We start from the raw sequence: 12,238 nt of genomic DNA, 5'->3' as shown, positions 1-12,238 counted from the left end.
ATGGATGCTTTGTTTGTCCAAGGTATATATTAATATAGAAATCTGCATGGAATCTTTTCTTTTCTTTTATTTTCCGGATGATAATATATAAAAAGAAAATAGAAGAAAGAATAAGTTGGCATATTTCTGCTACCTTTTTATGTGTAACTTCCTCCAACTACCATAAAGAAGTTCGTTAATTCTTTTCGAAATTCCCATGTTTCTTTACAAAATATGCCATCACTTTAGAGACATGTATATGTATATAGCTTGGTTCCCTAATTCTATGCGAATGTAGTACCCTCTTTAAATATAGTTACTATGAAAGTCATCGAGCCGACCAACATTAAAATCGGCATACTGAAGTTGTTCCTGATCCAATAAATGCAATACGTCCTACCCTGCTGACTACAGTCTATTATTGGTTGTGCGATAAGCATATAAAAAAGCAAAAAAAAAAAAAAAGAACCAAAACACAGATATTCGTTTCTATATAGCTTTTCAACGATGTATGTATCAAAGTACAGCCTTTAGGTTAATTTATTTTCTGCCACTGCCTTGTAATTCAAGAATCATGCATATAGTAAAAAGATAACATTCCGGTGGTTGAAAAGTGAAAGAGTCAAAAGAAGGTTATTGGGAGAGGAATAATTCGATTCCTTTTTTTTTTTGGTTGATTTTTTTTAAGGTAAGTATGTCCATTAAATATTCTCAGCTCCTTTCAACTATTGCCTCCATAAAGTAATTAGTTCATTCTAATTACTTTTAGAAGTTCCTCATTTCTTTGCAAAAGTAATCTCATTCCTATATATACAGGAGGTACATGCACAATTGTATAATCGTAAGGTCATGCTTGTCGATCAAAAGTTATGAGACATTCATTTTATTCCCCCAAATACATATACCCATTTAATATACCGATCGAACAGTGATATTCGGAGTCTCTCTGAAACTTGGCAGCTCTAACTTGAAATGCTTGACCAACTAAACTCTGTTATACAAAGATTAGTTGTTGTATAAGTGTGTGTATGGATATAATAAGATTATATGAAATCTAGTTATATATATGTATTGTATGTATATACGTATATGAGAGTCACAGCTCATCTTTATTGGATGGGCGGAGGAATAATTTTCCACAAAATGTTGATCTTGAAGTAGTCCAAACGGAGCCCTCTTAATTTCCTTCCAAGGAGGACTTTTAATTGCACAAAATGGGTCATTATCATTCTGTTTTTAAGGGCCAAAAATGCTGGTGGAGAAAAGTTTGGTTAACAACAGCTCCTTTCTTTGACCAATTAAAAGAAATTTTTCATTTGACACTAGACATATATATATATATATATGTATGTATGTACACATATAGAATAATTTTTCGGATCGGTAGACAGAATATCTTGAAAATTCTTATATATATAGTTGTCTCTATTTTAGGGTTTGATTTCTAAATTTTCTAGCTAGGGCACATGCTTGAGTCCTCATTTGTCAAAAACGTGTCATTGTCAAAAATGATACAAAAAAGAAGTTGATTATGTGTAGAATTAACTAGAGTAAACATTTTTCTTAATCAAACTGATGTCTTTATCATCCTAGCTAGTTGGTAAAATTCATCAATTTTTCCAAAGAATTTATTCATCTTCTTCTAGAACCTTTCGTAAAGAAGTATGTTAAGATCTTCATAATCAACAATGTATGCGTATTATGGACAAAATACAATGATATGTGTATTAGTATTTAATTTGAATTAATAGAAGATGGTTAATAATTATCGTACGGTTCAAGTAATGTGGTCCGATAAACAAAAGATACAATCAACAAGGTAATTATTGTTAGCTCTGAATTTTCCATGTCAAATTATAAAATCTTTGAATCGTTATTAATTGGAAAAAAGAAATACAGAGATAACATTAAAATAGATTAAAGACGATGCAGCATGCTCTCATAAACCAATTGGGAGGGTGAAATTGGTACATATTGAACAAATTATAGACACTTGGACAGGTTGTTTGGACCTTGGGTTGACCAAGTGGCGCAGCCCACGTGCGGCAAGAACGATGTAAATCACTCTTCCGGTCCTCCATATTTCTGGAAATTTGGTATTTACATAAGATTGAAATAATGAAAGACAATTTCATGAGTATATATATAAACATACTTGTCTTGATAATTACTGAGAAATATTGGTCCTCAAACCCCTCTATATGCTTTTCTGTACATGTTGTTTTATAAATTTCCGGTCAAGTTTTCACTGATACGCTCACTTTGTCACGTCATTTCTCAGTTCACACACAGTGGACCACAAACAATAAATTTACATTGGATTTGATGATATATGTGATGCCTTTTTACAATAGCAAAATTGAACTACCGAGCATGACAATTTTCTCCCTAGCTACTTGAATCGAGGTAACCGAGTACGTGCACTTGAAAATTTACTGGAGAAAAGTTTTATATTTCCCTCATTAGTAACTAAAGGCTATTAAAGACACTAATAAAAATGTGCTCTCGATGGTAATATATACGACGAAGAGAACTGCGTCAACTGATATATATATATATATATATATATATATATATATATATACTTCCTAATATAATTCCCGCCTTTGTCGCTGAGGTCTCTGTCAATCCATTCCTCGCGCCAGTTTTGTGCATACGGACAGAGACTCACTCACACATACGACTGACTGACTCAAACAAAACACAGAAGGGAGAGACTTCCATGGAAGGGAGATGAGGAAGATGAAGAAGACGACGAATAGACGGGAGATAAATTCTTTGGCCTTTTCCGCTTTAGTCCAGTCAAAATGAAGGGAAAAAACAAAAAATACTTCAGAAGTACGTTAAGTAGAGGCGTGTTGCGATTGACAAACTATACTTTGAGTCTATGTAACCAAATCTTACATATATTAGATTTGTAAACGCATGCGTTGTATGGATTTTTTAGCAAATATTCAAGGTAGAAAATTCAATTTAATTTATAATAATTGTTAACGTGGATTTTATAACTACAAATGTATATAACATACAAAATTTGTTTTACACTATATAAAATTTAATATAGTACAGAAATAACTAATTTATTTAAGTTTTTTTCACTACATTTACAATTCTATTTTATTTTAATTGTTCTTTGGCAATGAAAATTTATTTTTAAAGAGTGAACAAAATACTTAGTTTGTTCAAAATTCTTCACTATTTTCTCTTTTACATAGTATTCATAAATTATATTCTCTGTAAGTATGTGAGGATGTTTCTGTTATTAAATATATACCATATACATACTTTCTAATTCTATGATGATTATATGAATTATATTATAAGAAGAAAAGATAATTAACCCTTAAAATGAAACTTTTTTTTTCTAGATTTACTTATCTTCCAATTGTAATTATAGTAAATGTATAGAATTATATAAAATATAAAAAGATAGCATTACATTTCGATAATATAAACAATTGAAATAAATTAAGAAACATAGAATTTTCATATATTTACTATGACTTGTCTACCGATTATTATTCAAAACATTTACCAAAATTGATTTTCAAATATATATATATATATATGTAAATATTCAGAACATATATATATTTTTTTATTTGATAAATATATTTTATTAATGTGAGTTAATTGTATATATATTTATATAATTTTGTCGCTATTTAATGCCCTTGCATTCAAATTGATATATATATATATATATATATATATAGATAGATGATACTTAATTGATACAAATTTCAATTAGATAATGACTGAACTTCCTATTCTTATGATATTAAAATATTTACTGTTATGACATATTTATTATTTTATTGTCAAGTATATATATATATATATATATAGATAGTTAGATAGATAGATAGTGCGAGAGTTCATATATTAATTGAAGAAAACACTTTTTTGTCAAAGCCAAGTCGATATTCGAATAGAAATTAATACCAGTTCAATAAGCGAGTATTAATTGCCCCACATGATCAAGCTAGTGTCACTCGTCGTATAAACGTTTAAACCTCATTGGAAGCACATCATGACCCCATCCATCCATCAGTTTATAAGGTGGGAATACTCTAAAAAGGCAATTTGACAAGCAGGAGAAGAAGCAAACAGTGAAGCCAACCATCCTTTATAAAAAGCTAAAGGAAACCTCCCAAAAACCCCTAGAAAAATCTCTCCCTGGCCATCTCTTTTCCTCCCTCTCTCTCTCTCTCTCTCTCTCTCTCTCTCTCAGAATTTGTTGGAGTCAGTTGAAGCAGATCAATGGAGATTGAAAGAAGCTCCCATCTCAGTTGGGCCTACTGCTCCCAAGATAAGGTAATGTCAATGCTATATATGTAATACTCTGCTCCATACTTTTTGGAATTGGCATTTGTTTTACTGATTTGATGGGCATTGTCCAATGGCAGAGCATGGAAGACCTGAGGCATTGCCTCCTGTGCACGTCGCTCGAGCTCGAGAGCACCAAGGCGGCGGCTCAGCAAGAGCTGCGAAGGAGAGACGACGAGCTGGCTCAACTCCGAGGACTCCTCGAGAGAGTGGTCCGCGAGCGGGACGAGGCTCAGGGGAAGTACCAGAAGGCCCTCCTCCAGAACCTCCTGCTCCAGCAGCAGATGGCCGTGGCTCCTCCGATCTCGGGAGTCTCGAGCGTCGAGGATATTGAGCCTCGCAGAGTCAGGGAGAAGGACTTCTCCAATGCCTCCAATGGCGGCGGCGGAGGATTCTCCTCGTCTGAGTGCGAGGACAGCATCGTGTCGTCCCCGGTCATTCACCCGACTCAGCCAGCGCCATCCCATTTGCCAAGGTCACTGGACTCTTTGCTATTGCCCGAGAGGCCGCTCCCCGAAAAGGGGAAGCTTCTGCAGACAGTGATGAAGGCGGGCCCATTGCTGAAGACACTGCTTTTGGCGGGACCGCTGCCTCAGTGGCGGCACCCCCCACCGCCACTCGAGTCCTCGGAGATCCCACCGGTCAAGATCCCATCTCCTCCCCCGCCGCCGTCACCTCCTCTGTTCCTCCAAGACTCCCTGCTCATCAACACTAACAGCAGCAGCAGCAGCAATCCCATTACGAGTTGCGGAAGAGTTTGCAGCAAGATGGCACTCACGGAGGGCTTGTTCGATTTTCCGGCCGCGACAAAGTACCAGAGAGTTGCTCTCCCCTGACCAGTGCATGCATGCCCCCGATTTATATAAAGCAGCAACACAACTCACTTAAAATGACTGTCTGTACAGAGGTTTGATCTGAGAAAATGAGAGCCGTCTAAAGACAAACTCATAGGCAAATCGAAATTTGTACCCCTTAGCTTGTTCTTACACAATTTAAGTTAGTTCTTTCTTTTTTCCGGATTTATTCGATGTGACCAGTAAGGAAGATTGATGTTTTCGGGAGGATGATTGTTACCCCTTAGGTGTTAAATGTAAGTCTTAGTACTAAGTTGCAAGTAGGAATTAGTTTGAGTGGATGACTGAGTTTGGTGGACGTATCCCATCATCATCAAAGCATAAAAGATTATGGAAAGGGTGTGGAGTTGTTGAGTAAGGGAGACGAGTATTACCAACAACCTCAAGGAAGATCTATGCCCCGACCCATGCTATACGGAAAATCGGGCTAAATTTCTTGTAGTCTCACTTGTTTTCTGTTGGAATAACAGAGCAAATCAGTAAAAATGACGTTCAGGAGTGCAGTTTAGAAGACGCCTGGTGAAGTATCAGTCGGGCCTCATCGAGCGGAGCCCACAAATCAGAATCAGTATCTAATGTTGGAGTCATTTGCTATGCTTTTCGAAGTGTGATTTGTTCATAGTGTGATATGATCCTCTTTTCATACAATTTACTTATATAATAATAGATATATATAGAGAGCATGATTACAGATAAAATATTGTCCCCTGTCTACCAAATTAACTACCATCAATCTCATTTTTCAGATTTGCTCACATATGATTTGGAATATAATATAGTACCTTGTCTTCCATTATCCACCTTCTCAGCTGAAATTGTTTTCTAGTACCTCCCGAATTCGAGCTCATTCACAAGCAGAAAAAGTTAATAGTTCATACCTCTAGAACCTTCACACAAGAAACCGTCGCATAATTTATTAAAAAGCTAGTGGTTCCATATCTGCCTTCCATCCCAAGACTACATACCGATGTAAACCACAACAGTGTTTCTGGCTCGTCCCTTCAACATAAAGGAAAATAGACCAAAAATGGCCACTATGAAACACAGATTTTCACTGAAAAGAGAGCTGTTTTCAAGCACAGACAACAGAATACTAGTCTCCTCCAAGCAGAAAAAGATTTCATGAGCTTGAAGTTCCTGAAAATAAGGGAGCTCATGAATCAGTTCATATCTCAGTAGTAATCTAGACAGCACAGATTCGGCAAACAGAGGCATGCCTACATCGATAAGTAGAGGCAACCTTCAACTTCGATTCCAACATTACTCAAGAGGTGCCATGCGTACACTGACACATTGAATGCGTGGCCTGAGGCTACAAGCTTGGATCAATCATGGACTCTTCATGAGCCAACATTTTTACTGAGCTTCCTTGGACTATTATATGTCCAGTTACACAAGGGATGGCCTTGTCTTTCATTCCTCTTCATTATCATCTTGATTATTCTGGTGGTTGTGCTTTTGAGCATTATACAATTCTGCAATCTATATGTGAAGAAAGAAGATTAATCTATGTTCATAGCCAGGGAATATGAAGTTTATATGTATGGGATCAGAATTCAATCTCCTTCAGCCATAATCTATCACTTCCAGGACATGAATAATCCATCAGATTGTTCAGTTGAATGACAAGAAAAGAAAAATGTTTACTCACTTGTTCTGAAGATGTTGCCTGCTCTGGCGCTTTGTCTTCCCGGACACGAAGCAGGCGCGGAAAGCGGAGAGAGATACCCTTTTCCAAAAGAAAAATTAATGAAGCAATTAAGTATCGGAAGCAACCCACAAGTTATTGATATCTGACTGCAGAAGACATGAAAGGTGCAGATACACGTTGGTTATAAAAAGCAATAGCATCTTGGGCATCGGTGAGATGAGCAAACCTTATCAGCATCTGCAATGCCTACTGCAGCACGATGAACAGGGCTGATAGTTAAATCTGCGGCTTTCACCTCCCAAACCTGTAAAGAAAATGCATAAACATTGTGGTAAGAGAATTGAGAAATCAAATGAAGCTCAACCAAAAAAATCCGAAACAATAATTTCTCGCTATCGCAATTATACCTCAGTGGGTCCGAAACGTTGTTATAAAAAGGTAGGAGGGTCAAAACAAAGTGCAAAGGAAGAAAAAGCACAATCGCTATTATACCTCAGTGGGTTCGAACCACACATCTGGGTTGAGTGTATCTGAATAACGAAAGTATGGCTGCAATTCACAAAGAGCTAGCGTGTTAGGAAGTGAATATACTCATAGAGAGAGGGGAGAAGAGAGTTGTATATAGACACACCTTTGGCTTTGGGATAACTTTGGAGCGAAGACTGGCAGATCTTTCTTCAAGCATTGCTTCAGAGAAACCAGTGCCTGCCAATCATTGATAAGCTATCAAGTTGAGCTTCAATTTCATCATCAATGATTGCAAAACTATTTTCACTCACCAATTTTGCAGATGCTTTGAAATTCTTCCTTGTCTCCATCATAACAAGCAAGGAGAAATGCACCATATACACCTACACATATGTGTAAGTGCCAATCAAGAGCTTGATTTGAACTTGCATCAGAGATTAAAGAAGGAAAAATGCCAGCTCAGGGAATCAATGAGCTGCTATAACTTAAACAGCCGATGATATTTGGGTGAAAGAAAGGAAATTCCAGATGTAATTCAGATCGTACTTACCAGTACGTTTCCCCCGGCCATGAAAAGCAGCTATCGGTACCAAATCCACAGAATCACCAATACTGCAAAATGAAAATGTAAATAATTTGAACATATAAACTCCATTGGGTGAAATCTTGTAACTGGAAAATAAAAATTACGTGTCCATGTAATCCTTCTTCAACTTTAGCCAGTTTAGTGACCGCTTGGAAGGCTCATATGTAGCATCTCTGTCCAATGTTTTGACGATCAAGCCTTCACAACTGCACTATAGTAGACGCACCGCATTAGAAACGGAACAAGTTCATCATAAAACTTGGAACACATCTATTAAAAAGAAATTCTGTTCAGCATGGTCCACTGAATAATCACTGATGAACATAGTTCCTACCTAGCATTCACCGCAGCTTCAAGAAATGTTTGGATTTCCTCTATGTCATTAGACGTAATTGCAGTTGCAAACTGAAAATATCCGGGTTCTTCCTCAAATGATTCATAAAGATGCTGCAAAAGCAATTGAAAAATAAATAAATAAATAAATAAATAAAATAAAATAATGAAATGAAATGTTGCTAAGTTCAAAGATCTGTTAATTCTTGTGTAGTGAAGTGGACGTCAAACTCAATAATTTTCAGTAGATTTTGTTCTTGTACAAGAATCTGAGTTTGTAACCCCTTGGCCCTTCCTTAATAATATTTCCATCTTTCAATTCATCAGACAGAAGAAAGCTCGAAGCCATTAAGTTAAGCATAAAGAAAACAGTCGTACCTCCCTGCGCACTTTGAGTTCTTCCTGAATAAGTGGCTTTCCATTGAGATAGAGCATATCAAAGGCATATATGCAAACATCCACCTTGATTTCACTCATAACCACATTTTTTCGTGCTCTCGTGATAAGTGTCTGCCAAAACAAGGTACTGTTCAAAGCCATACCTATTTAGCACCAATTGCAAGTTCCTAATTTCCAAAGGCCCAGATAATCTTTTCAGTTACAGCACAGAACACAAATTATCCTCAATGATCTTACTATATATAATAGAACTTAGGCCTGAGTAAGAAAACGTGTTATATCCTGATTAATATAGAACTGCTGCTTTCACCAGAAGAAATGTTTAGAAAATCTAAACTAATCACCTGGAAGGGCAAGATCTTCTTTCTATCACGATCATAAGCAACGAGCTCACAATCTAGAACAAATGATTTAACACAGTCCTTCTTTAACCTGCAGTGATCATACATATATACCAATAAAAAGGTTAAAGAACCGGTCACCCTCAAGTGCCTAAGATAACTACAAAGCCTTCGCATGAACTGATATCAAATTAAGCACTATTATCTTAATATTCAAAAGCGAAGATATAACGCCTAAAAATTATGTCAGATACCATGACCTGAAAAGACCTACCTCGGTATTGCAGCCACAACGTCCGGGAATTTAGCAGTATTCCGTTCAGCATTTCTACTATAGATCTCAACCATGCCATTCTCCATGTAATGAATCTGGTCAATCAGCGATTTTATAATCTTCTTTTAATAGGTATTGTACTTATCACAGTAAATCTATAAAACTGTAATAATAAAAAATATAAAATATCTCAACACAAAGGCATCACCTGTGCCCTCTCTCCGTCATACTTGTATTCACAAGTGTACACCGTGTTTTGGAACTTGCTAAGAATTTCTGAAACACCCTTTGTTGGCTTCGCCAGCATAGGGCCAACGGGAACACCCAACGTGAATGTACATGTTTTTCGAAGATTCCATACACCATCACTCAGAAGAGCAGGAACTATTTTATCGTAAACAGGAAGAACAGAGTAAACTTGCTTCACAATCTTTGCTGCCTGTTGCAAACCAAGTCATCACTGTGAGTTCAATGAGACGTCCAGGCCAATTTCCGGTGCAAAGATAAAAGAGAAGATCATTTTGAAGAAGGCATATCATCAAATTTACCTCTTCCAAAGGAGACTGAATATCTGAAGGTGGCTTAGAATGTTTTTCAGCATATACAGCCGCTTGTCCCAGGGCAGCTAAAAGAGTCTGTTCAGCCAACCCAATCCTCAGCTTTGTCTGCAACATACGAAAGTTCAGCGCATTGAATGAGCAGCAATATCATTAACGAGTAAGCTTCCAAACCATAACCTGAAGTAGGCGAATTAAATATTGAGGTTCACAGTCAGTAGCTGCAACAAGAAGTCCCTTGATATGGTTCTTTTTCTTTTCCTGGCTATTCTGCCCAGACTCCTGTAGAGATTCAAAACCCAATGAGCAATCACACAAATTAAGAGAGGTTCTTAATCTGATCAAATCCAGCGCAAATACTTATACTATCAGGAGGGGATGCATGCAGGGCAAAAAAACTCATATCAAGAACCATTTCCCAAATCACATGGACCAAACTGCCCAACTGGGGGTGGGATGTACTCTATAAATAAGCAAAGAAGAACTAGAGGTTAATCACAATATCTGTTTACAAGCAGAAAATATTGGGAATTTGCAGATGGAGGATTCGCAGCAAGAGGTACATTCAACTTAATAGGAGCTATAGAGCAAATTTAATTATCTGACACACCTTAGCTATGAGCCGGAAGGTATCAAAAACCTTGGCAACAGTCAATGGGTCAGGCTTGCGCATCATGGATTGTGATGATCGACTCGCTTTTGCAACAAGACCCAAATCTCCCAATTCCTACAAAATTAACGACACACGATGAGAAAAGAACTTTTCTTTGCCATAGCAAATAAATGCATCCAACCCAGCTGAAAGAAGAATAAAGAACACGATGGAATCCAAGTGACAATTATAGAGGACTTCGGTTGCTTAAGATGAGCAATTAATTAACGAACAAAAGCACCAATTTTTGACCTTGTACTGCTTCTTAATCTGCACCTCGGTCCTCCCACAAGCCTCAGCGAGCGCCTTGATGATCGAGGCATCCCCAATTCCCAGCTCCAGTCCCTCGTGAGCCGGTCCGATCCTATTGGCCAACAAGTACACAATTGCAAGAAGGTCATCGGGTGTAGTGTTCATGACGGTCCTCAGCGCATTGCACACAATATCAGTGATCACGATCCGCCCAGTCTCATTCGATATCAGGTCGAAAGCTAAGCACAAGAAAATGAACGGGACCCTCTCGCCCTCGCCCCAACAGGCCACCTTCTTGGAGTCGAACTCCGCCGCCTTCTTCTTCAGCAGCGGTATCTTGCACTTCAGCTCAGCAAGCCTCTCGGAAGCCGAGCTCGAGCTCGAGCTAGGCCTTTTCTTGATTCCACCATTGTCCTCAACCAGTTTCGATTTCTTAACCTCCGACGAAGAATTGAGCTCTTGCTGCTTGGTCCCCGGGGCAGGAGGTTCCGGCACGTCATTTGGGGATGGAGCGGGATTAGGGTTCTGTGGGGTGGTGGAATCAGGGGTTTTACGCTTCTTGGGGGAAGGGGGCGGAGGGGGCTTGTTCTTCTTGGCGGCGGCGACGGCGCGTGCGCCAGACATGAGGCGGTCGAAGGCGGAGGGCTTCGAGGACATGTTGGGGATCCGCTTGGGGGAGAAATGGACGAGGGAGAGGGAGAAGGGCTTAGAGGTGCGAGAGAGGGACTTGAAGTGAGGAGAGAAGAGTATGGTGTGGCACTGGGCGTAGCATGAGCGGAGCAGCAACAACACCATGAATCAAAAACGGAAGAGAGGGGGAGAGAGGGGGAGAGAGAGAGAGAGAGAGATCGGACGGGGGACAAACGTCAAGGGGAGACAGAGTGCGAGGGACAGCTTTCCCGGGGGGCAAAAATTGGCGGGAATGTCTCAGGGGAGAGTTGCCGGAGCTATCGTCATTCCCGGCGGTCCGACTGCAGCCGGGAAGACTTTGGGCCATCCTCCTCGCCCATCAGAGGCATAGAGTAGACGATATGGTGGAGTATCTGTCGAAGGCCGGTAATGAGAAAAATTCTAGTACTTATGCTGGACCCTTAAGGTCGATTTCTCGAGCTTGAACTCAAGCTTAGATTTCCATTTTCCATTATTGGGCACTCAAGCTCAGATTCATCTCGGTCGGTATGATGGAAACCGCTACACTTGCAAGCTCCCACACTCTTCGGCATTATGCAGCAGATGATTTTGATCGGCCACAATAAATCCCAAATCCTCCAATTACCTAATGTTATGCTAGGAGGACTTGGTTAAGCAAAAAATAAAAATAAAAAAATATCGAATGCATATTTTGCTTTCCTCATCTCCCCGTTAACCTGGGAATGAGAAAGAAAGAATTCCAAGTTCAAGGATCCCAACTCACGAGGCACGCTATGGCTGAAATCTTGAGCTTCCTCGATCATCCCCACTCGCACAAGAACTTCGATCATGGGCTAGGGGACCCGACCAGAGCTCCACCGTGAGGTCAGTTCCATAGAACTCTTCCATCGGCATGAATAAATTTAATGGTAA

At 38.9% G+C, this 12,238-nt stretch overlaps 2 protein-coding genes across 4 annotated transcripts; one reads left to right on the top strand and one right to left on the bottom strand.

The window, feature by feature from the left end:
- Nucleotides 1–4,056: 4,056 nt before the first annotated feature.
- Nucleotides 4,057–5,789, top strand: LOC116210774 (formin-F-like). Its single transcript, XM_031544819.1, has 2 exons — nucleotides 4,057–4,296; nucleotides 4,389–5,789. The coding sequence occupies exons 1-2, from the start codon at nucleotides 4,243–4,245 to the stop codon at nucleotides 5,142–5,144; spliced, it is 810 nt and encodes a 269-aa protein (XP_031400679.1). The 5' UTR covers nucleotides 4,057–4,242; the 3' UTR covers nucleotides 5,145–5,789.
- A 220-nt stretch (nucleotides 5,790–6,009) lies between these two features.
- LOC116210773 (DNA ligase 1-like) lies at nucleotides 6,010–11,949 on the bottom strand. 3 transcript variants are annotated; one of them, XR_004157560.1, is made up of 18 exons: nucleotides 10,676–11,945; nucleotides 10,382–10,498; nucleotides 9,952–10,053; nucleotides 9,763–9,879; nucleotides 9,423–9,653; nucleotides 9,215–9,309; nucleotides 8,944–9,031; nucleotides 8,579–8,710; nucleotides 8,202–8,314; nucleotides 7,972–8,073; nucleotides 7,832–7,893; nucleotides 7,593–7,664; nucleotides 7,445–7,518; nucleotides 7,306–7,362; nucleotides 7,040–7,117; nucleotides 6,814–6,891; nucleotides 6,384–6,644; nucleotides 6,170–6,299 (listed from the first exon to the last, which is right to left on the bottom strand). XR_004157560.1 is itself a non-coding variant. In XM_031544816.1 (17 exons), the coding sequence occupies exons 1-17, from the start codon at nucleotides 11,468–11,470 to the stop codon at nucleotides 6,120–6,122; spliced, it is 2,493 nt and encodes an 830-aa protein (XP_031400676.1). In that variant the 5' UTR covers nucleotides 11,471–11,949; the 3' UTR covers nucleotides 6,010–6,119. The 3 variants fall into 3 exon arrangements, 2 of the variants coding, with proteins under 2 accessions (XP_031400676.1, XP_031400677.1); XM_031544816.1 differs by lacking the exon at nucleotides 6,384–6,644 and having other exon boundaries at nucleotides 6,010–6,299; nucleotides 10,676–11,949; XM_031544817.1 differs by having other exon boundaries at nucleotides 6,051–6,644.
- Nucleotides 11,950–12,238: the final 289 nt, after the last annotated feature.

The sequence above is a fragment of the Punica granatum genome, chromosome 6 (genome assembly GCF_007655135.1).
Source record: "Punica granatum isolate Tunisia-2019 chromosome 6, ASM765513v2, whole genome shotgun sequence".
Lineage (NCBI taxonomy): Eukaryota > Viridiplantae > Streptophyta > Magnoliopsida > Myrtales > Lythraceae > Punica > Punica granatum.
Note: the sequence above shows the minus strand (reverse complement) of the source record. Positions and strands in the feature narration are given on the sequence as shown.

Coding starts and splice junctions, on each gene's coding strand:
- LOC116210774 (XM_031544819.1), top strand. CDS start 4,243: ATGGAGATTGAAAGAAGCTCCCATCTCAGTTGGGCCTACTGCTCCCAA. Junction 4,297..4,388: donor CCTACTGCTCCCAAGATAAG/GTAATGTCAATG, acceptor GTCCAATGGCAG/AGCATGGAAGACCTGAGGCA.
- LOC116210773 (XM_031544816.1), bottom strand. CDS start 11,470: ATGGTGTTGTTGCTGCTCCGCTCATGCTACGCCCAGTGCCACACCATA. Junction 9,880..9,951: donor ATTTAATTCGCCTACTTCAG/GTTATGGTTTGG, acceptor CGTATGTTGCAG/ACAAAGCTGAGGATTGGGTT. Junction 8,074..8,201: donor GAAGCTGCGGTGAATGCTAG/GTAGGAACTATG, acceptor ACTATAGTGCAG/TTGTGAAGGCTTGATCGTCA.